Source organism: Oreochromis aureus, linkage group 10 (assembly GCF_013358895.1).
Source record: "Oreochromis aureus strain Israel breed Guangdong linkage group 10, ZZ_aureus, whole genome shotgun sequence".
Taxonomy (NCBI): domain Eukaryota; kingdom Metazoa; phylum Chordata; class Actinopteri; order Cichliformes; family Cichlidae; genus Oreochromis; species Oreochromis aureus.
Window position 1 is genome coordinate 3,665,941 of NC_052951.1, and position 24,612 is coordinate 3,690,552.

At 39.7% G+C, this 24,612-nt stretch overlaps 1 protein-coding gene across 2 annotated transcripts; it reads right to left on the minus strand.

The window, feature by feature from the left end:
- Positions 1–1,564: 1,564 nt before the first annotated feature.
- Positions 1,565–14,369, minus strand: samsn1b (SAM domain, SH3 domain and nuclear localisation signals 1b). Of its 2 annotated transcripts, none has more exons than XM_039617906.1 (16): positions 14,270–14,369; positions 13,169–13,450; positions 11,830–11,964; positions 11,585–11,628; positions 11,454–11,494; positions 11,269–11,346; positions 10,894–10,970; positions 8,624–8,747; positions 8,133–8,518; positions 5,684–5,761; positions 5,436–5,561; positions 3,321–3,453; positions 2,927–3,078; positions 2,440–2,628; positions 2,174–2,324; positions 1,565–1,869 (listed from the first exon to the last, which is right to left on the minus strand). In XM_039617906.1, exons 2-16 carry the CDS (start codon positions 13,190–13,192, stop codon positions 1,676–1,678), a joined length of 1,932 nt encoding a protein of 643 aa, XP_039473840.1. In that variant the 5' UTR covers positions 13,193–13,450; positions 14,270–14,369; the 3' UTR covers positions 1,565–1,675. The 2 variants fall into 2 exon arrangements, with proteins under 2 accessions (XP_039473840.1, XP_039473839.1); XM_039617905.1 differs by having other exon boundaries at positions 5,436–5,579.
- Between the last annotated feature and the right edge of the window lie 10,243 nt (positions 14,370–24,612).

Genomic DNA, 24,612 nt, shown 5'->3' on the forward strand with positions numbered 1-24,612 from the left:
GCTGCAGTGTTCGTTTGACTTTGGGACCTGAAGCAGACGGAGTTTAGGACCCTGTAGCCGTAATGCTCCAACAATCCATCAAGCGGTGCAGTTTCGTAGTTTACCAAAGTTGTACTAAAACATTTTTTGAGCGCCGTGTACAACATAAAATCGGTTCGAGGGTTAGTAAGCACAACCAGAATTCATACATAAGGCGCACCAGATTATTGTGGATTTTTGAGAAAATTAAAGGATTTTAAGTGCACCTTATTGTGTGGAAAATACGGTATTTAAAATCTGTTTACAAAAGTTAAAATAGAGCACGAGTTTATCATTGGCTGATATGTGCCTGTGGTGTTAATGAATGGGCAAAAGCTCTCAAAACATTATGGTTCCAGAGTTAGAAAGGAATTCTTATTTTATTTATTTATAAGCCAGGTATGTTAAAATTAAAAAAAAAAAAGAAAAGATTTGAAAAAAAATCTCTGATTAGTCTCACTTTGAACTTATAAAGCTGTACAGCTGGATTGTTCCACAACACTTACCTTACTATGGTTTTATAAGAGGACAGACTGGAGAGTGGTCTCTATGATGTGAATGCAGCTTACTTTACATGTTTCTATTGTAATTCCCCCTCTGAGAGGACTTTAACTTATTTGAAATTGTATATTTTATCCTTGCACTGATGTAGTGTGACAGACAGAATAAGGCACACGTGGAAACCTGTTTTCTTGCTAATCTAATCTGCCTCTGCCTCTTCTGTTACACCATGATTGTTGTTTTCTCATAGACGTATCAAGTATTACAACTTTCACGTGGCTGCCTTTTTGTTAGAATATTTTCATCTTAGTTTTATAATAGGGAAAAATGTTGAAGTTACAACTACAGATTTAGCTACAGGTGAGTTGACTGTTCAATAAAAGTGAGAAATTCTTGAAAAATGATCTGTTTTGTGGATTCTTCATGAGTGAGACAAATAAAAAACTCCCAACCGTGTGTTTTGGGTGCTTGACTGCGACTTTTATTTTTATAAAATAGTCATTATGTTATTATCATGTAATAATTCTGGATTTTTTTTTCCTGCTGCCTACTGGTTAGAGCAGGGGTGCCCAATCCTAGTCCTCGAGAGCTACTGTCCTGCAGCTTTTAGATTCATCCTTGTTCCAACACACCTGAATCAAATGAATGTCTTGTTATCAGGCCTTTGCCAAACTTGATGGCATGCTGAAGAGGTCATCAAACCATTTGATTCAGCTGTGTTGGAGTAGGGATGCATCTAAAAGCTGCAGGACAGTAGCTCTCGAGGACTAGGATTGGGCACCCCTGGGTTAGAGTTACCAGTGTAGGAGGAAGGCACGTTTTACATGCTTATATACACTTACCAGGCTAAATTTCACATAGTTGTTTACTTTGATGCACAGACCAATAGCTGCTCAGTTTGTTCGTTTTTGCTATTTGCACATTTCATGGAGTGTTTCTCTCTGATTCGCAGTCATTTCCATAAAAATGGTAATTATGGTGAAAAAAAATATAAAATGTCTCACTTTAGAAATCAAGCTAACACATAGAGGAGGTATTAGTGGTATTAGGTCAGAGTGTGCCTTTTATTGTATTTTTCCATGTTTCACAGCTGTGGGGAAAACAAGTCAACAGCAACAGAAGAAATAAAACAAGCATGTCAAGGAATAGATTTTTCCTATGAAGCCGTCAGGTCGGCTGGCAAAGCGTGGTCAGAGAGAAAATGAAGGTCTGCTTCCTCTGTGATGTTGTCAGGGCTGTCAGATGGCATGGGGCAGCCAGAGTCTCTGGGGCAGTTACTCACATCTGCCTTCATGTTCTCAGTGGAGCTCTCGGCCTTTCGATCAGCTTCATTCTCCAACTGACAATCAGCTGCAAAGTAGAGAAGATGGCTTGGTCAGATGTACTGCTGCAGAGCTGAATTGATGAGCAGTCGCTAATCATTCAGTCACTTTTATTTCTGTGATCGAACAGGTTATCTGTCTCCTTTATTCTTAAAGCTACTACTCAAAGACCTGTTGTCTTTAAAAGTGGTACCTTTCCAGTCTCGTCTAGGAAAGGATTAATGTGTCTTGTTCTCTTTCCTTTCTGGATCCAAACATCCCAGCATATTTCATTGTGGTTCTATTATAGCACAGCTGTCCTTCAATGACCTTGTCTGGGGTTCATTACTCACAGCGCAGTTGCTGCAGGGAGTTGACAGCGGCGAGCAGACGCTGCCTGTGCTCTGGATCAGTCACATTCAGCTCCATCAGATGATTCTCCCTCAGCCTCATCAAGTCGTCTACTGTTTGGTAACCACCCAGCTGCAAACATGTGGAATATTCCTGAAAAAGAAAAAGTGGTACTGTTCAGAAGAAAGCTGAAGGAACAGCTTCCTGTTGGAAGGATGGTTGGGTAACTACATGAAATCAGTTCATAACATAAATAAGAGCAAAATACCTCAAGACTGAGACGCTTCAGCACTTCCTGGACAGTTGATTTGTGTCTCACTCTGTGGATTTGTGTTTCCAAGTTCTCCTTCCTCAGTACGTCCACGTAGATGAACTTGAAATTCCCTATTCTGCCATTCAGCATGCCTGTCCATATTCCCATGGGAGGCTTGGTTATGATGTCAATGACATCTCCCACCTGAGTAAAATCATTCCATTTTATTACATTTCTTAATAGATAATAGCACGTACAGAACATTAATAAACATTCAAACTTTAATCTCAAAGATACGGGAGCAAAGCATACATTTGGGCCAATCATTGTTGAGATATTTCAGAAAGGTCCAAGGTGATAAAACTGTAGCCAGCATGGCTCAAAATCCAACAGAGACTGTCCTAAAATTATCATCTGAATATCAGTCACAGCTTAAATCCACAAATATCAAAGATAACATAGTAATATAATAATGTTGCATTTGCTTGCCGTACTTGTTTACCTTGAGTTTGAGGGACTCGGTGTCGTATGGACTTGGCACATACTCAGTATGGACTCTGGCCCTGCCACAAAACTGCCTTGTGCACAGAAGATCGTCCTCCAGCTTCAGACTGTTTCTGTTACTGGAATAGTCTGACCCACTGGTGACTCCACCTGGGAAACAGAACACAAGAGGCTTCAGCGAAGGGCAGCAGAATTAAAATGCTCATCATTCAGTAACACAGCAGCACAAGTGTGAGATGGGGATTCTGTTTTTGATATGTCAGCGGCCGGTGTAGCTGGACAAATTAGTGCATCAGAAGAGGGGTAATAGGATACTCAGAACACAAGGATTGCATAATTCATTAGGTTGTGGTGTGAAGGATGCACTTGGGTCTGTGCCCAGAGGTGCTTACTTGAGGAGCTTTGTCTGCTGTTGAGGCTGTAGAGGCTTTCCAGAGAGATACTGGACCTGTGGTGTGCTTTAGTAATTGGTCTCCCATGGTCAGCATCCGTCTTCTCTGCTTCGCCTTTCTGCATGTCTCTGTTCTGCACAGTAAAAACATTCAGTCGTGTTGTTACTCTCCTATGCAGTATATGCTTTTGTTCTCTGCCATGTTCTCTGTCGATTTTGTGCCACAGGAATTTTAGGATAAATAAAAGACAAAGCTAACCAAGCAGAAAGCTGAGTCAGGGCCCCAAGCTGCTGTGTTTGATTCCTCATGTGACTGAACAGCTCAGTATCCCAGACACGCCAGCTCCTTTGGCAAGCGAAATACCTAATCCTGCAAACACTGCTTTGCTTTTTATAGCAGAGGTCCAGGAGCTGTGCGGTGAGTTTAATCCCCAACTACCTGTGCTCAGCTTTTAACATCCTGCTTCTCTTACTCTGAAATCTAAATTAGTTTGACTAAACTGTATACTGCACATCATCTTGTAGTGATTTCTTTAAACTGCACTTTTTACAGGGTGCAGTGATTGTACAGCATACGTGTCGAAATGATTTTAAAAAACAAGAATTGGTTACACAAGTGGACATTTTTTGGATTCTATCTAAATACACAGGGTCAAAAATAAATATACATGCAACCCCACTAATAGTCAGTTAGTGACCTTTAGCAAGTTGCACCAGATTCTTTTAGTAGCCATCAACAAGCTTCTGGCATAATTTGGCTGGATACTTGAGGTTGTGGTCGGGGCTTGGGGAAAGCCATTGCAAAAGTTTTACTTTAGCCTTTAACCAGTTCTGCTGTGAGTTTGGGATCACTGTCCCGTTAGAAAACCCAGTTGTGTCAAGTTTCAACCATGTAGCTGCAATTTGCGATGAAGTTGAAAAATTTTGAGGTACTCCTTGTCCTTTATTATTTCATTTACTTTGTGCATTATACGTGTACCACTGGCAGCCAAACACAGCATAAAGCTTGACAGTGGGGACAAAGCCTCATCTTTACACCTCCAAACATGCGTCTTATAAGTATCTCAGTCTTTTTCTGGTCTGATCATAAAACTGCTCAAGAAGGTATTTGGCTGGTCCATGTGGGCAGCTGCAAATTTGAGTCACGTTTGGAAGGTTTCGAGTTTGGAGAAGGCGCTTTTTTCTTGGTTGACACCCTCCTAGTCCATGGTGATTCAAAACCTCACAGTGAACAGTGACGCTGACATCTGAATAACTTCTACTTATATGCAGTTATTTGAACGGATGATCTTGGAATCTACCCATATGGAAAAGAAATAGAAAAAACTTATAAAAGACTTGCATCAGATGTGGCCTACTTCATATAGTGAATCATATCAGGCTTATATGATTTACTCATGAAAGTGGCCACTTTCTCATTACTGTCATATATTATTTTAGTAAGTATCCAAAACATACAAGTTTCATTTATATAATTTTTCAAGGGATCTTATATCTGTTTTCACTCTTGTATGCTTTTCATACAAGTTTCACACAACACAGATACAAACTTTATAAGATTTATATATATATCTTTTCAGGCTGCCATGAACATATGGGTACATTTGTTTAGAAATGGCTCCCAACATGTGCAAATCTACAATTCTCTTTTTTACATCTTCACTGATTTTCTTGGACTTTCACACTGTTCTGAGTTTTGGTCAGTTAAATAAGTGCTGTCAAGGTAATCCTAAAGAAACTACCAATAAGTACTGATCACTATGCATGCATCGTGTGTCTATGATGAATGCAAAGTAAAATTCTGGGGCACTAACAAGAATTTAAGTTCCCTCAGAAGGCTAACCTGACCCAGCATTGTTCAATCATACTGAGCTGAAAATGTTAGTAATGCTAGATGAATGATTGGATGTCATTTAATGCATTTAAACATGAAAATGATTTTTTTTTACGAGTCATATTGGAGTGTGAAGATGTGTTTCACAGCTGAGCCTGGATAACTAGATCATTTTGGTCCCTCTCCTACTATTGTTTGTTATTTCATTACATCTGAATAAAAGTAAATTCTGCCATGAACAACTTTCTGCATTAACACAACATTTGCAGATGCATGACATACAGAGACGATAGTTTGCGTTCCCTCTGGTGAGGCCTCGATGTGTTTCCTGTCAGTCTGAGATAGATGTTCCAGCTCTGTCCTCCGCACTCTCAATTCGGTCAGCTCACCGTTCTGCTCCCGCGTTCGCTTGAATAACAAAGCACACTGTAAACAGAAGGATCCAACACAGCTCCTGAAAATAAACATTTGAGAAAGTTTGAATCCGTAGATGAACGAGCTGGCAGGACGAGGAGGCTGGGCTCTCTTACCATACAACTTTCATTATCCTGTGGTTTCATTAAAGGCGAGTGCTGTCTTAAGGCTTCAAATCTCTCAAATCTGGTCAACTGTTTGAATAAAAGACAGATTAAAATGTGTGTTTTCTGGTGGGCAACATAAACACCAACAATATAAAACCTTTGTTCTGAATTAGGCTAAACCCTGAAAGCTACACAGCTTGCAGAAATGCTGTTTTGGTTGTGGTTGGAGTTTCTTAAATATACATTTTACAGGTGATTAATTCCACGTACTTATTTTTGATCAGCCGCTTATATTTCCTAAAGTGTCACTGAAGCTGGTGAAGCATGAAGCAAAGCATCCTTTCTTATACAGGTTGCCCATTAGCATCAGCTTAGCAGTGATTCAATGCTGCTCTCAGAAATCTGTTACAGTGTGTGTTGGCTAACTTCCCAACAAGGACGTAAACTGAGCCCTCACTGTCGTGCACTGAGTGGGTGGATAAGCACCTCTTAATACCACATACAGGAAACAAGTATAGTTCTAAGGCAGATGTTTCTGAAATGTAAATATCTGCCTCTCCCAACCATCCCGCTGCTTCACCAGTACTGCTCTCTGAACCATGTACTCTGATGTATGATGTTGAGTCTGATTTCAGTCAGTAATTTAACCACATTGGCGAAATTATATTGCTGTAGTCTCAAGAGTCACTCTTACTCAATCCTAAAGAACCACTTGATAATTTAAACGTAGGCTGAAGCCACTGAACAAGATTTGTGGTTACTGTCACACCCTGAGGTGCTGTGTGGCACACTTTAAAAATCAGTAATTACTAGTTTCTTGATTGCATCATGCTCTCGAGTCTTTAAGCAATGTGTCATGTATGTCATTATAGATTTTTGGTGTTGGCACAGAGGGAACTGAAAGATATCTGAGAGTGTGTGTAAGTCTGGATGCAAGCTGAAGCAGTTTAAAAAACTACACTAAGTTGCCAAATTATACAGAGAAATTAAGTCTACACAGTCTGTGTCTAATACGAGCACAGGCTAACATGTTGCAGTATTAGAATTGATTCGGTTTACAGGCTGTATAAACTGCGAGTGATAATATTCTTTTGATATTGTGAAATTAAGCGTTTCAGTGTACATTACTGATAAAATTGTATATAATGCTACTATCACATCAATCACAACATGAACATTAACAACAAAAAAAGTATTGTGGAAATCAAAATAGCAGCAAGATTTGCAGGTTTAGGCTTCAGTGGGGATCAAATGGCAAATCTACCCTACCCACAATGCAATGCAGCTTTTTCCTGGTTACAAACTTCATGTGTAAACATTACATTCTGAAGCAGCCACTTTCAACACTGTGTGGAATCCCTTGATAAAAACAGTCCATTGTTGAGTTATTTTAAAATTATGATTATGATGTTTTGAAGAGCCAACGAAGCATTAATGATAACTGAGGCTGGAAATTAAACCAGTGCTTAAAAACTTCCTGATTTCATTAAAACAATGATGAAACACAAGCACTAGGTGAAAATTTCAGTTACAGTTCAGTAAGCTTAAATGTTCCCAAAAGAGCCCTGAAGCACATTTAGAAAGGCGAGCCCTGCAAAGCACAGATTAATGATACTTCGGAGAGCTGGGAGGGGGAAGTAGGTATCTCGGATTGGTTTGCTCATTTAAACAGAAAGCTGCATTGGCTGACAGGAAGAATGGCTGCTGAAGACATAACTCCATCAATGTATCTTGATGCATGCTCGATCATCCAGGTAAGGAAATCACAATTTTGGGGATTTGGGTTTTTTTCCAAAAATATAAAAAAGAAAAAGAGATTTAAATTCATAATCATTTAGGGAAAATTAAATTTGATAAGAAAATACTTCTGCCAGTATCGTAAATACTTGTACCACTGTAAGCTACTAGTTAGTTTGGCAAAAAGTAATGGAACAGGAAAACTGCTATATTATACATATCCCAAATAATCTGGTATAAAGACTTTAAAACCCAACTTGTTGTTATTTTTATGGGTTTAATTTAAAAAAACCCATTATGCTTTAATTTAATAATTATTACAAATAATTAATAAAGTTAATGACGCACCAATGTTCTCAGCTAACGAGTTGCCAGGAAGTAAATAAAAAGCCGACCTTCTAAAGTGTTTGTATTCCTTTAATGCAACGCTTTTGTAGTCCATTTGCATTAAATTGAATAAATGACTCTAGACTTTCCTGAAGAGCTTTTGGTCAAGTTTTAAGTCTTATTAAATACAAGTTGAGTTATGGTCTGGATATAATTGGATATAATTTAGGACATGGCATTTGGCTACGAGCCTTTATATCCTGGCCAATACCACAGATGCTTCCAATCAAATGTTGTCAGTTCCTGATTTACAGAATTGTTTTCTCTCAGTTGCTCAGAAGCTATTGATAAAGTTTCACTGATGGATGGTAATACTGACAAGGTTATAACTTACAGTGTTTTGGTAGAGATGCAAATCTGTGATGGAGCGGATCATTTGGGGAGGAGACAGACCCGACTGTTTTCTGTCCAGCTCTGTCCAGTGTACGAGGGTCTCAAAACGATCCCATTCTGTGGTCTGTGGCAGCTCACAAAGTCCATGTCGAGGTTGGTAGCAAGTCTGAGAGAAGAAAGTCTGTGGATAGTCAAAAGGGCTCCACCGGTAATTTCCAACCCTTGTGCTCCAAGCTTCATCCTCCTCTGGATCTTTATGCAGATTCCTGGCGTGTTGCTGGAACAGCTGCTGTGGCAGCGGAGCAGTTTTGGAGAGCCTCCTGTCGGTCTTCCTCCTCCAGCCGATGCAGGTTAGGACTGAGCTGTTGTTGCTCACAATTTCTGCATCTGTTACATGAGATCACCAGATACTCCGTGTATTATAAACAGATTCAACACGTCATTCCAACAGATTCATTGAAACACTGAAAAACATCCTCATGGGTAACTCACCGTTACTCTTAGATGTGCTCTTTCCCTTTCCACTTCCACTTCTTGCTTGCACTAAATTCTGTAATTTCCTTAGTCTTCCTGTAGTTTTTATTGATTCCGATGCATCAGCTGATGTCTTACTCTCCTAGATTAAAGCAAACAAAACAAATGCATACATTCAGTGCAGTGTACAAATACCAACACCAACCATGTCTCCAGAACAGATAGAACAACACTAAATACTAGAGTAACAGGGTTTTTAGTTTTATGAGGTCTCCATTGTTATCTACCTCCAGTTAAGTACAGTCATTTCTATGTTTAACAATGATTTACTTCATGCTAAACGACTGCTGTCGAATCTATTCATGTTAATTTTCCTTATGAAAGTCCATAAGATCTTTGATAAGGAATCATACTAAGATTAAAATCTGTGGCCCCCATTGTAATTTGTTTCAGTACAGTACAGGTTTGATTTGAATCCACTATATACAGTTTAGTCAACTATATTTATAACACATATAGGTAATATATATGATATTGTTTTGTTTTATCATCTCTACACTGGATCAATGAGTCCCACCTACCTGGCTTTGTTGACAGCCTCAGGATTTTCTCAGCTGTTCCCCAGCATTATTATTATAAGATATGACAGCGTGGCTGGTATTGTTTCTAGTTTGTAATTCTGACTGTCTCGTTGAATCGTGGAATATGTCTAGAAACCTACTGTACCATAAACCACTACCGTTCCTTCAAATGAAAGGGACATCTGTGTTAAAGCACCTTTTATGCATTGAATTGCTAGTACACCTGACATTCAGTTCGAGGTTAGATCTCATTCCCACAAACAGCTACAGGGCTTGAGATCATTCCAATGATCTTGGTATGCTCATTTTGTACCGCACCCAAACTGCCCAAAACAAGGAAAAAACAGTCAGAGTTGGTCAGACTAGTGTGCAGGTGTGACTGCACCAACTGCATGTCCTGCTTCCAGGTTTTCAACTTTTGCAAACTGTCATATTTTGACTCACTACTGCTTATGTGAAAGCGAGATCTAACTGAGGCTCACTGTGTGACTTCATTAGACTTTGTCCCGTTAAACCTCTGGGTGACACTCTTTAATAACCTTTATATGTGTATATTTTTTACTGGTACTGATTACACAAAACGTAAGGTATTATTTGGATGATATTGTAAATTTACAACTGGTTTATAAAGATGACTGGTTGGGGGTCATCTGCCTGAGCTTGGTTCTGCCAGAGGTTTCTTCCTGTTCAAAGGTAGTTTTTCCTTCACTCTGTCGCCAGGTACTTGCTCATAGGTGGCGATTTTTATTATAAGATGTGACAATCTTCTGGAATAATTAAATCTAAAGACTACTTTGCAGACACAGTCACCCAAAAGACTGAAGGGACAAAAACTCCATAGGTTGGTAACCACTGCTAAAGTAAAAGATCGGAGCATTTCCTGCCTACGTTCCAGTTACATCATGCAAAAAGTGTAACCGTGGTGTACACAGGTCTCTTTTGATGTATATGCTGCCTCATTGTGTATTCGCTTTTTGTGTGATGTTAGCATTGTTCCATGCTTCACTACCTTATCAGCAGTTGGCATGAAATGCGGTAAACAGTATCAAATTCAGGTGTTCTAAAGACCACAGGGCAGATATAAAAGGTCCTTATAAAGGAGATTAAAGATTAGAGAGCAGATTACAGTGGACACTGTATCTGATTTGGTTGACATACATTTGACCTCTCCAAGATTTTTTGAGATGTTGAGTTTTTACCTCCATCCAAACCTACCTAACGCTTCTTTTGTTATAATTTTAATTATTACCTGACAAATGTATTATATTCTAATATCTTTATTGGTACTTTACACTGTTTTTGTCTAATCCCCCTTTTCCCCCGGTTACATAAGCAGAGCGTGGATGGTGAGCAAAGATAAACAACCACAATCATTTTGCTCACATGCACACATGGCAAGTGCACAAACATCCAGGTATGCCAGGTATTTGTGCGCCTGTCTGGCACTCACATCCATGTGGGTACAGGATTACGAGACCTTTAACTCTGCCATCTGCACAGCTTTGCAAATAACTATCATTTGTGGTGCTAAAGTGATTGCCTCCTTGTCAAAAGACGAGTGTGAGAGTTCCTATTATACAACATACTGCCCTGTGTGCTCTGGCTCCATTTCAAAATGAAATTGTTATATAGAGACTACAGAGTTGTGTTTTCAGGGCTTTTGTCTTACATTGATCATAAATGTGCTGTAAAGTGATGTGGTTGTACCTGAGTAGTCTGTGTCCTGTCAGACCTCACATCCTTCACTTTGTCTTCTGTTGTCAGGTTGCTGCTGTCACACATCTCTGCAGGATCAATCCACATATTGCATAACAATTTATTCACCTTAATTTGTATGAAGTCCAACAATCAAGTGAGTAATGCAGTTTAACAAATTGCTTTTCATCATACATATCAAAGAGGAGCAGATTCACCTTACACCTTGCTATTTCATCCCAGCTATTGCTGCCATTGGTAAGTGCTGTGGTAATGCTACATCAACTGAATTTTATTTTATCTTTTATTATTACATACATATTTTTATTATGTATATATATGTATAGATATATATATAGATAGATAGATATATTTATTTATTTGTACCTTTTTCTTGGACTTTCATTTGATGAAACAAGTCCTTGTCACCACATGACAACCAGCAGGTATGATGAATGTCTGTTTCTGCAACGCACAGGGTGGAGAGGGAAGAAGCTGTCACATTGTAGCCGTATAGAAACAATTAGAAATAGAAATGTGAACATCTGAGACGGTGATCCTTTTATACCAACCTAACATTTCATTGTCCAAGGCTGATTTTGGCACGCATGATCTAAAATCACAAGTAAATAATTATTATCTGAATGAAATTTAAAATTGAGATAAACTCAAGATAATAATAAAAAAAATATGTAAAACTCACCTTTTGCTCTCTCTTTTAAACTTCATCTTACCCAGGGGTCGGTTCTTGGTAAAACAAGAACACAACTTTTAGTAAACAAATGTGCACAAAAATTGTGAACACATTTATTCCGTGTGTTTTGCATTGTGTGTTTATAAGTTAAATGTAACAGTGAACACATTAGATCATCTGTCTCCAAACACAAGGTGGAGTGAACGTTTGAGTATTTGATTACGTCCATAAAAGCTCAGACGCAGCAGACTTACAGAAGTGATTGAAGAATCTGAGCCGCCCCAGTCAGCGTTGCGCCTCAGAAGAACAGGACTGCAGTGGTACTTGGGCAGGACTTCCTTGAGCTTTTGGTTGTTTGCTGGTTCGTACATGCTTTCTGTGGAGCCCTCCTAAACAGAAAGCCAGTACGCATACAGCAGCCGTTGTTAAGTACTGTAGTATTTGACCCACTTAAGAACTTTAATAATAATCAGGACAGGTTGATAATCAGTCACAAGGCTAACAAATAGAGACAGACAACCATTCCCACTCACAGTCAGTTTAGAATCACCAGTTAACCTGACTCAGTCCTTGTCTTTGGATTGTGGGAGGAAACCGGAAACCCAGAGAGAGAGAATACAGGCCTCAGGCGGGATTTGAACCCTAAACCTTTTTTGTGTATGCAGGTTAGCACAGGGCTTCCTCATTTTGCTACATGCTATGCAAAAACGACTCGTATTGATTCAAACAAAATTCAGTCGTGGATGCAAATTTTGGTGTCCGTTAAGTTACGTACGGGCTATGTTAAAAAATAAAAATAAATAAATGGGGGACATAATGTTACATTTCCAGATGGATGATGAAATGAAAATATAATAATAATAATAATAATAATAACAATAATAATAATAATAATGATAATAATGATGATGATGTATACTTCATTGATCCCCGTGGGGAAATTCCTCTCTGCATTTAACCCATTCACTCTGTGAAGCAGCATTATATAGGAAAATCAAAAAACATATAGATGTTAACAGCTGCTGCATGTGTACTGATGTCTGTTTCATTCAGACTGACCCACTCGTTAAGCCAACGATGGGGTACATGCAGACACTATGCATTCATTATAATAAGATAATACAACATTTGAAACAAGTCATCTATAGGTATAGTTACCGCGACCTTGGTATGTCAGATCAGCCATATAATGTTCCCACTCATGAGGATCTCACAGCTCTCCCAGCTCCTTAATATTAATATTTCTTTTATATGAAACATCAAGACCAACTATAAGCTCATCTGTTGATATGATAATCAATTTTCTAACATTGTTGTAACAATGGAGTCATTCATCCAACAAAATGCAGGAAATAGAAAGATAGTAAAGAAGAAAAAGACTGCATCAAAGAAATCGGGACGAATCTTGGAGGAAAAGTTATTTGCTGTATTGTCTCATCCCGCAGAGAGCCCATTTAAGAGACCTGTCAACAATAATAACATCAGCAGTGTCTCCCATAAGAGTACCACAAGTTTCGTCTGTTCACCAGTTCCTTTAAGTGTCTCCTCACAGGCTAACCTCAAGTTTACAAACTTGAAAAGTTTGAATCTTACCAGTGTGAAGCAGAACAGGTTCATGACTGATGGTCTGTGTCGAAGAGTACGAAGCCAAGTGGAGACAGGCTTAGCCTCCAGGTCGCGTAAGCACACTTTCACACGCCATCCTCCATCTCAAACCACACAAGCACCCTACCACACCCCCGTGATGCAAAGGCTCACGCAGCCCCGTGCCATCTCCAGCCAGTGGCCTATTCCTAGAGTCAAATCCCTCACGTAATCCAATAGATGCAGTGAGCCATTGCTGTCCAACGCTGGCCTCAGAAAGCATCAGGACACCTGTAGCAAGAAGACAATAAACCACACAGGCTGCCTTTGTTTTGCTCATGTCTAAAATGATTATGATAATGACTTCATGGAGATTATGTAATCGCTGAGTGAGGTTAAACTTCCAGTGACCTTTTTTACTCAGTTAAAAAGTGTTTCGGATGTAATTTAGGCAGAATATCAGGATTTATCGTGTTATCAAATGTGTCTTTATAACTGCATACATGCCGAAGTCAAGCATGCTTTACACAGATGGTAATCAGTTAGGTAATACTTTAATCTTCTGTTACTCAAGTACTCACCTACAATGTTATATTGATTTTATTGTACTCTGTTTATTAGACAATGAGAAACTACTTTCTGTCATAGACCTCTGAAATATGGCATTTTTCATGGAAGCGCACATGTGCAATATTGGGAGCTGTGTGCGTCTGTGAAATTTAAGTCCATGGTTCGTTGTCATTTGGCCATCAGAGATTTTTAATATGCTACTTATGTAACAATACATAAATAAGCAAATAAATACAGCAGATTTTGGTAAAACCAAACAACAGTTTTGCTTTTTGTCACAATCAGCAGGAGCTGACTCTTTGTAGAGAGAATATTAGACCCAAATGCAGACCAAAAACAGGGCGTGAAACGTGATTTGAACAAAAAGTGAGTCGTTTATTGCGGCTGATAGCAAGAGTACATAAACACAGCAACGGCGAGCGGGGCGAAAACTAAAGTAGAACCTAAACTGGAAAAACTCAACTATGATAACTGTGACAAAAACATGAACATGACTCATAACAGGTGCATCCTGGAAACAGAATCAGAATCATGAATTACCTGAAACTTGACATGATATGAAGGGAAGAACAGACGACCTGACAAAGACTGAATGAAACACACAGACTCAATACACACAGGGGAAGTGGAAACACCCGGGGGAACAGCTGAAACAAATGATGTGAAACAAATGAGCATGACGTCACAGGGGAAGAGTAAAACTTGAACAAAGAAGTACAAGACTTTCAAAATAAAACAGGAAACATGGAAAGACGTAGACATGACAACACAGGCTTGACAACATAAAACGAGTGGACAAAAAATTCATAACAACTAGCACTGAAGGCCTGGGTGAAACAGACTAAACTAAAGTTCAATTAATAATAATCCAAAACTCCACATTATCTTCAAAATATAACAAAAGAGATCAAAACCAACTGAAAGCGGGGTCACTGACGCAGCCCCTGACACTTTTCTTTCCTCTTGCATTTGCTTCCTGTCACTAAAGTGATTTTTAAATATTTTTTAATCACTTTGAAAAGTATTTTATTACTTTTCCACGTGTTACTTTTGTACTTTGCTGCTTCATTGTATGTCCTTAACTAACAGTATTAGTTGCTTTTCCAGTTTGTCTTTCTGTCTGTGCCATCACGACCTGGTAAAGAGAAATATTAGTGAAAGTGGTGTTTCTTACCAGGCTGTTGAAAAATGGACTAATTCCCCTCTGAATATCAAGAAACACCGACTCCTCTTTTGCTAATCTATCATCTGGTGGCCACTCACTGCTCTCAGCTAACAGTTCTTTTTTTCAAAGACCACCAAAACTGACAAATATCACTGCAGCCCTTCTTCTTTCACACAATGTCACTGTGAATGAAATCAGTCTATAATCAAACAGCTTGGACTTTAATAAAACCCAAACAGGCCTAATGCTGTTCACTGTAAATTAAGTAGCTACAAAGCGTATTACACAAGTATGTGATAAATCAAAGGTACTGCTGTCTTCACAAATTAAACACTGGGTTAAGTCATTTTCCAGATAACTGAGCTATGATACGGAATATAAGGGTTTATCAAGGATTTTTTTTCACTTTCTTAATACATTTGACAGAAATAGAATAGACAGAAACATCAGACCTGGATTACACCTACACACACAAACAGTTGAACCCAGGTGTATGAAAAGACCGTCACATAGGAGATAGACCAAACTGATTTATTATTGATTACGACTGAAAGGGCCGTGGATTGCCAGCAGACAAGAGGAAACCACAAGTGATGGCTTGGCTGATGACAGAGAACTGGGAGAGGCAAGTGTGTGCAGAGATAGACTGTGAAGGCAGAAGTTTGAGAGTGATGCTGATGCTGAAGAAGTGCAGCATAACAGAGTGCAGCAGGGCAAGCTGGCAGCAAACAAAAATGTTTGGCTTGAACACAGAAACACAGACTGCTGGAGAGACTGCAGTCTGGCAGCATGTTTGAATACAGGGGAGTTGTTCCAGTATAGAGTGTGTTTACTGCCTTGACCTTGGAGATATAAACCTGTTGGAATGGCCTCACGCAAAACAGTGCCACCTTAAACAACAGTGCTGATGCGTATTTACAGTCATATACAGTCAAGTGAAAAAGACACTTTTCACAGGCCTCTATACAGGTGTGCAAAGTTTCATTTGGACAAACCACAAGTCTTCTGAACAGTGTTTGGACAGACCGAAGTGGAGATGTTTTGCCATAATGTACATAATGTACAACAACAACAAAAAACACCTCATATACAGTATTAAACATAATGGTAAAGGAATAATGTGTTCTTGTAGCCACAGCGTTAGGAGACCTGGGTCGCCAACCCAGAGTTTCGAGTTTTCATTATTGTTGAACTTTGATTTGGCCATTATTTATCATTTCTAGTCTTTTGGTTTCTTTTCTGCCTTCTGGTTTCTGTCTGTGTTCCTTAGTTGCTCTGTCTCCCCTGTCTGCTGTATCCCCTTGTCAAGTCCACGTCTCTGTGTTATGTTTCCTGTTTTACTTTGAAAGTCTGTGTCCTATGTTAATGTGTCTGGTTTTGCTTCCCTTGTCTCGTTAGGCCTGATTTATCCCAGTTGTGTTTCCCTCCTGTCTCTCATTCCCTGATTGCTCCCTCTGTGTATTCAAGCTCTGTGTTTTCCTCTGTCCGTGTTGTGATCTACCCTCATCCTATGCTGTGTGTTCTGTCTGCCTGTCTAAGTTTATTTGTATTCTCAGTTTCGTTACATTTAAGTTCAGCATTAAAGCTGTTTTCAGTTCATGTTTTTGCCTCCACATTGGGCCCTCCTTTCTACCACTCCTGCCTGCACACAAGCCCTCACATGACAGACAGGACCTGGGCATCTTGCAGTCACCATGAATTCCTCTTTATACCAAAATATTTTAGAGTCAAATGTAAGGCCATCTGTCTGACAGCTAAAGCTGGGTCCAAACTGGTTCATATTTTGCGACATTTATCCCAAGCAGAGGACCAAATCTATAAAAACGAAAAGAAACAAGGTGTCGCATTGGCCCAGTGCAGACCTCAACCCAATTAAAATGCCGTGGCAGGATCTTAAGAGAGCTGTAAATAAATGAATGTCTGAAAATAACAGAAAAAATTAGGATAAATAGATAAAGTCACACAGAAAGGGATTACTCCAAGTTGCTGGTAAAGGTGGTTTTACGTGCTACTATTGGGTATACACTTTGTTTTTCACAGGACTGTATCAACCAGCCAGGAATATGTATTTTTTCTACAACACTAATACTTTTACTTTTCTAAAAAATATTTATGTGATTTTGAATGGAACAGGTCTCCATTTAACAGAACAGAAATACAAAAAAGGTGAAAAATAATGAATTAGAAATGTCGAAGAGAAAGAAAATCAGGGGAAAAAAGCATAATTACAGTAGTTTATCATACTGTATGAGACGGGGGAGCTTCACTGGCATGAACCTGTTTTCATAACTGTGCCATTTGCAAAATAACTATGCTTCACTCTGACAAATCCCATAAATCCTTAAATATAAACCTCTTATTCCTGTCACTCCTTCTCATCTATTCTGAGGATAAACATCGTTTCAGATCTTGAGGTTGGTCTCATTCTCTGCAGGTGGCTGTCCCAGGGAATTAGCTTCTAACAATAACGTTGTTACAATTACTACTGATGTCTGGATTTAAAGCCCCGTCTCCCGTTGCTCCGCGGTACAGTTGTCTGCGACTTCTCCTACCCTGCTGTCTTTTTGTCTCTCATCCAGAGATAAAGAAGACCTTTCATGTTGCTGTGATCGGGGCTGGGCTGAAAATTAGGTCAGAAAATGAGGACAATATTTCTCTGCTAATAAGAAACAATGATGCTACTCACAGTTTGCACTCTTTTCAGAAAGAATACTGAATAATCTTGTAGAACATTTACATTTTAAAACCATTTATTTTACTTATGCAGACAGTAACACAAATCAGATCAGTGTAATTCTTTTAGTTCTGAGTTCACAGACTGCAATAATGACTTTTCCTGCTGCCCAGCATCATCTTCTTTCACACCAAGCCTCTGCATGTCCTCCTTCACTACATCTATGAATCTTCTCTGTAGTCTTCCTGTTTTCCACCTGCCTCGTGGCTCCATACTCAGCATCTTTTGTCCAATATATTGACTTTCTCTTCTCTGCACATGTCCAAACCACCTCAGCCTCACCTCTCTAACTCTGCCTCCAAACTGCTCAACCTGAGCTGTTCCTCAGAAGTACTTGTTTCTAATCTTGCCCATCTCGGTCGCTCCCAATGAAGAGCAGAACATGTTCAGGTCTGCCACCTCCAGCTCAGCATCCTATCTTTTTTGTCAGCACCACCATCTCCAAACCTTCTCCTTCACCAGATTTAAAATCTTTTCCTTGCAGCTTTATTGTTACTTCTGTTTAACTGTATAACTGTTTCCCTCTTGTAGGATTAAAGAAATTATTTTACGGTTACTGTTCATAACCATCATCTTTATATTTGCATTAATTATTTACACACCTGTATTCTGTCCTGCTTTGAATGAAGCCTATGTGTAAGCGGGGTGTTCCTGGATGTTTTTCTACTAGTATATTCTTCACATCACTTCAGCGTTCCTACACTGTTAAACTCAATCCTGACATCATTGCTCTAGTGCAATAATTGCCTTGCCCACCTTCTCCAAGCCAATCAGCATCCATTCTGCGTGGTTTAAATCTCAGTGCTCTTCCCTCATCAACTGTTTATAATCATTCTGTGTCACGGTCCCGTGTCTCTCTGGCTGTCCCACACTGGCAACAGGTTTTGTTTGTGTTTTTCTCTGTCCCTCTGTCACCTGGGCGGAACTCGTTACAGGTTCCTGCCTTTGGCCTACACACCTGAGAAGGATGATGTTCACTTGTACCTCATTTGCCTGCCACTATTTAAAGGGAAGAAGCGCGGTACTCATCGCTGGATCGCTGTTAGACTCGCGTTAGTGAAAGCCTGGTTAGAAACCTTTTGCATTGCTTGTGTGGATTTTGCTTCTGTTCTAATTGAACTCTTTTGTGCACAGAAATCCTGGACCTGTTCCTGTTGCCTGCGGAGGCTCCAGAAGCAGCAAGTGGAGAGTGGCAGGCGAAGTAGCAGAGGAGAAGAGAGAGAGCGTTTCCTGTCTCTGTCCCCTTGGATTCCCTGGAAACCCCATCCCTGCACGACTGTATAAAGCACCTTCTTCATTCTCGTACATTTCTGCTGATGTTTGTAAATAAACCCCTTGTTCTTCCTTCCAGCCTCAGAGTCCTGCGTTTGAGTCCCCTGCTGTCTCGTAACATTCTGCACTCTAATAGGACTATAATTTACAAAATGAACATCGTGTTTTATTCTAGCAGTTGAAACTATAGATTGACAGTCACGAGGATCGAGGATCATGGAAGCAGAGGGTTGTTTCCTAACAGACTTTTGTACACTGGGCTTCATTTTGCAAGAACCAGAGTTGCTCTCTGCTGACCATTATAAAACAATGCAGGTTTGTCTCTGTGTGTGCAACAGCTTAAGTTTTCAAAACTTTTTGGAATTTTTACATTTTCTTTTTGCTGCAAACTGTTTTTACACACACACACACACACACACACACACACACACACACACACACACACACACACACACACACACACACACACACACACACACACACACACACACACTCTCTCTCTCTCACACCCATAACATTCATTTTCACAGCTTTGTGAGGACATTCGGTTGCTATAATGCTTTCCCTACCCCAACCATATACATAGAATCCCTAAAATTCGCCCTAAACCTAACCATAACCTAATTGTAACCCTGACACTAAAACCACATTTTGAGTGTGAAAAATGCCTTCAACCTCGTGAGGACCTGGATTTACGTCCCCACGAGTACAGTAAATTTTAGATTTTGGTCCCCACCAAGATAGGAAGAACCAGAACACACACACACACACACACACACACACACACACACACACACACACACACACACACACACACACACACACACACACACAGAGAGATAGATATATTCCTCACTTTTTCCTTGCTGTTGTAAGGGTCAGCTCAGTGAGCATGAAAGCTGTTTTCCATCCTACTTCACACTCACCCAGTTAAACACACTCACACCTGGGAGCACCCATTCAGCAACAATCTGGTTTCTGTAGCATGCGTAGATTACAACATGTGCCTTGCACCTGCATTTGGATGCTTGCTACAGGACATCTGCCACAGGCAGAAGGACATTTGGTGTAGAAATCATGGTTTAGAGTCTTGAATTTAAACATTTTGTATCATACTGTGCCACTGATCTGTTTTGCTGTTTTATCCTCTTCTCTTTCTCCTTACCTTCCAGCCAGCTGAGGCAGATGACTGCCCCTCTCGGATTCTGCTAGAGCTCCTGTTAAAAAGAAGGTTGGAATTTCTTCCTCTCCACTGTCACCAAGTGTTTGTTCAAAGGGGCTCATCTAATGTTGAAGTTCTCTTGGTGATGTTGCAGAGTCTTTATCTATCAGTAGAGTACTCTGAGATCAGATCAGATCAGCTGTGTCATGAAATAAAATACATGACACAGAAGTCGCAGGACTGCAAGAATCCTCTATCAGAGAAGTTTGCCCAGCAACTAGCCTCCAGCCCAGATGTTTATAGCCATCAAATTCAAAGTTTTAAAATTTGCTAGTTTAAACATTGGATATGTTTTCTATGTTCTATTACAAAAAAAAAGGGGTTATAAGACTTATAAGATTTGCATATCATTGCATTCAGTTTTTTTGTAGTTTTTTTTTTTCATTTTACAATGTCCCAAAATTTTGGAATTGAGTCTGTAAACAAAATAGAATTCCCAATGTTTACTGAGTACAGCGACGTAAATGAGCGCCTCTCCAAATGTCTGATGAATTGTTGATGTAACTGAAATTAAATTGTATCTTCCATCCATCCGCTTCCGCTTATCCTTTTCAGGGTCGCGGGGGGCGCTGGAGCCTATCCCAGCTGTCATAGGGCGAGAGGCGGGGTGCACCCTGGACAGGTCGCCAGTCTGTCGCAGGGCCAAATTGTATCCTATCAAAACGAAATATTACTGCATAATAGAGATTTTGTATCTCATTACTAAAAATCAATATTTACAAACAAACAAAAAATGTTTTTAATCTTCATGACTTTTTCATTTGACCTTTATATCAGATTTATTACCTCCAGAAAGGAGGTTATGTTTGTGTACATGTTATTCTTTCTGTCTGTAAAAATGATAACTTGAAAAGTTTACAATGAATCCTGATAAAACCTCGTAGGGGTGTAGAGTGGGATCATGTTTAACAATCAATTAAAATCTGGTGTATAGTAGCTGATAAAGATTTAAAATATCATGTAACATTTGACCTCTGACCTCTCCTTCAAGGCCAATAGATTGATCTGATTTAATAATCCTATATACAGCTATTTTAAAACTATGTTTCTTACTGCCATTGGTTTTACTGACAACATAGAGGGGATGATATATGGGGATTCTAAATATCACATTACTTTGGACCTCTGACCTCTTCTTTGAGGTCAAATAAGGTCAAACTTTCATAAAATGTCTTTTATCTTTAAAACTATGTTTAAAATTCTGCTGCTTTTGTTTGTACTGGCAACATTTAGAAAATGATGCTGGTATGTGGGAATTCTAAATATCACATTTGACCTCTGATCTCATCTGCCTTTCTTTTCAAGCTGACACAAAATGTGTTCTGTCTTTAAAAAAAAGTATTGTCAATAAAAAGAGAATGAGCTGCATGGTTAGTTAGAAAAATACTGTAGTATAATATTATATGATAAACTTGAAGTTATTCATGTTCAGGTATTTACAAAGCTATTATCTACTACCTACTCCTACATAAAGTGTATTCAAAGCAAACATCTGTCATGCTACCCTTATCTGATTTGTACTGCACTACAAACTTATTAAAGTACATTTATAAAGAACAAAGAAAACAAAATGAAGTTTACTAAATACAATATTCTTCCCATAAATGTTAATACTGCCCAGAGAGCGAGAAACAACAACTATGTTTTAAGCTGTTCTTATATAGTGTTACTATTTTTTTGCACAGTGGTGTGAGCTATGATTTGTAATGCTTTGATGTTGTTTTATATGGACTCTTATTTCAATATTAAAGCCTAAACACATCAAAATGCAGCTTTTAGCCATTTTCATCTCTTGCTGAATGTCTGTGTATTGCCCTCTAGTGGAACCAGTTGGGAATACAACTTCAAAAATTCCCAACCTCAGTAGCTTCAATCCTTGAATCTTCCAACCTAATAATCGGCAATGACAAAAATAGCCTTTGTTGTCTTCTCTGTCCAGATGAGGCTCGAGCACAGATTTGAGATCAGCCTCTGAGTTTTAGAGCACAATCTATCAGCAGTTATTAGAAGTGTTACATGTAACATTTTGGCCATTATTCACTGAATAAGGAGCAGTTTGGTGTCTGGGTTTTCTTATACCGAGAACAGAGAGATCTACATCTGAAAGCGTGATCTAATTAACACGTTAAATCACCGTGATTCACGGTTTCAGTCACTTTGCTGCCGTCTTCTTGTTTTGTGTCACCACATTAAACTCTTCTAGTAAAGTCATGTTCTGTAGAGCTCACTGGTACAGTGTGTAACAAAGCTGGCACCACCCTGGCTGTTTTATGTTGCTCCTGCAGATGGCAGTATCACACCTACTCATTTCACTGCAGCTTTGAGCCCGTCTCAGCCAGATGGATCTCACAGCCTTCTGCTGTTATAAGTGATGTTCAGAGAACATCTGAGGAGTGTATCTATCCACTTTATTGTCCACTATCTTAAACTTTTTACATGTTTTCTGAATTATTGAATAGCCTTGGTCTTGCAATAAGTTATGCAACCCACTAGAATCTTGTAAGAATGGCTGTCGAGGGATCTTATATTAACTGCATAAATTTTATCCAATGCAGCAACAGTTAATCCTGAAAGGTTTAATTAAACACTGTAATTCTTCTTTTGACAGATTAAATATAATATGATCCATCAATTCCCATAATATACCTTCCACTGTGTGTAATTATTAAAGATTAAATCCCAGTTACACCTTCAGCCTAAACCTGCAGCTGCTGTAGGTAAAGTTTGATCTCCACTCACAGGAATAACACAGAGTTCAATTCTCACTCACTCAGACATGTTCATCCAAATGGGGAATGGAGACCACAGCTCTGACCCAGCTCACAGCTTCTGGTTTTCCCGGCATTCCTGCGCCGACCTCTGACCCCAGGACGCATAGAATCGCAGCCCAGAGGCTATGACCTTGTGCCCTTTATTGTGACCTTTTGAACTTTCAACACCCCACAGCCAAAAAGCGAAACACTCTGTTCCCCTCGGAATAAATGACCTCTCATCCCCTTGCCTGGCAAAGGTATGCGAGTTTGCTGACCTCGCTCAACCTTTCATTAGCGCTTCCTTTTATTACGCCGCTTCCTCCCTGCTGCCTCATCAGCAGAGCGGGGGATGGCGGAAGGAGGGAGAGGTGGAGAGGGAGCAAAATGAGAAAGAGGAGGAAAGCAGAAGAATGGCGGCAAAAAAAAAAAAAGAAAAAGTAATGCAGAGACAGCGAGAGGCAGAGAGAGGACGAGATAGGGATGCTAAATGAGAGCAGGAGATAGAGCCCAGCTATGACAGATTGGCAGCATCTGCTGGGTTGACTGAAATGTCACCTTTAAATGGCTTCCCTGTCCTTGATGCCGGACCTGCCTATCTGATCTCTATTCTCCTTGGGAGTTGTAGTTCTGATGACTTATATAGGACACAAAACAGATCTCTTACAAAATATAGCCCCTGTTCAAGATAAGCTTTCGGCACAAGGCAAAACAATTTCTCCCGCCTCCCGGGGCGCTGCGACTTCTGCAGAAATGGACCATTTGAATGTTAGGTCAAAGGTCGTTGTGTCACGTATGAATAAGATAATTGGATTTTGTGGTTTGCTGATACTCCAAGCTTACCCGGTGATGCAGCTATTCACCCCGACAACTGTAACTCATTTCCTGCCGTTTTGATCTCACATGATATAAAATCTATTCTCCTGAGCACCGCTGCTACAGTAACACCTCTGCTCGTACTGAGCCTATTTAGCTTAAATGTAGCTTAAATGTAGCTGAATGCAGCGGTCACGTATGTGCTGTTAAACACAACAGTCTGAGCTTTACTTTAATGCTCCAAATATTAAAAAAATAACAAATATAAGAAAAAAGCCCAAAAAGCATACTTCATGTAAATATCATGCAGCTAAATCCACCTCAAGGTGAGAGCGGCACATACACATCTGGAAGGTGGCACATCTTGTTAAGTGTCACTTGACATGAGAAGCAGCTGACATGTGTAAGAGATATGTGTGTGTATGTGTGTGGGTGTGTTCACGGCATCGCAGGGGGTGGGAGTCCATAGCATTTTGGGGCTAAGTCAGATCACGCTGACATTGTCTCCATGTGGTGGCTTGCCGCAGGGCACAGCGGTACCGTACTTGATGTCATTTCTATCTTAAATGTCACTCTCAGTAAGCCCATCACCATCTATTGGCTCGTGTCCCTGGGGCCACGTTCACCCATCAACCTTACAGTATTCGAGCAGAGGAGAGGGCAGCCAGAACTCCTCTCCGGCTCTCTTAAGATCGCTGTTTACTGCTCTTTTACATAATTCATCATGTCACTGTAGGACAGTAAACTGAGAGATACACTGAGAAAAATATAATCATGTACAGCAGACCTAAGACACCCATACAGTGTGAAATTAGTTGGACACTTGATGGTTGCTCACCACTCATACTGTTAGCCCTAAAGTGACCCTTGATCCAGTGTGACCCAGGGGTCATGCAGTGCCTTTTCATTTATATGGTGACAGCA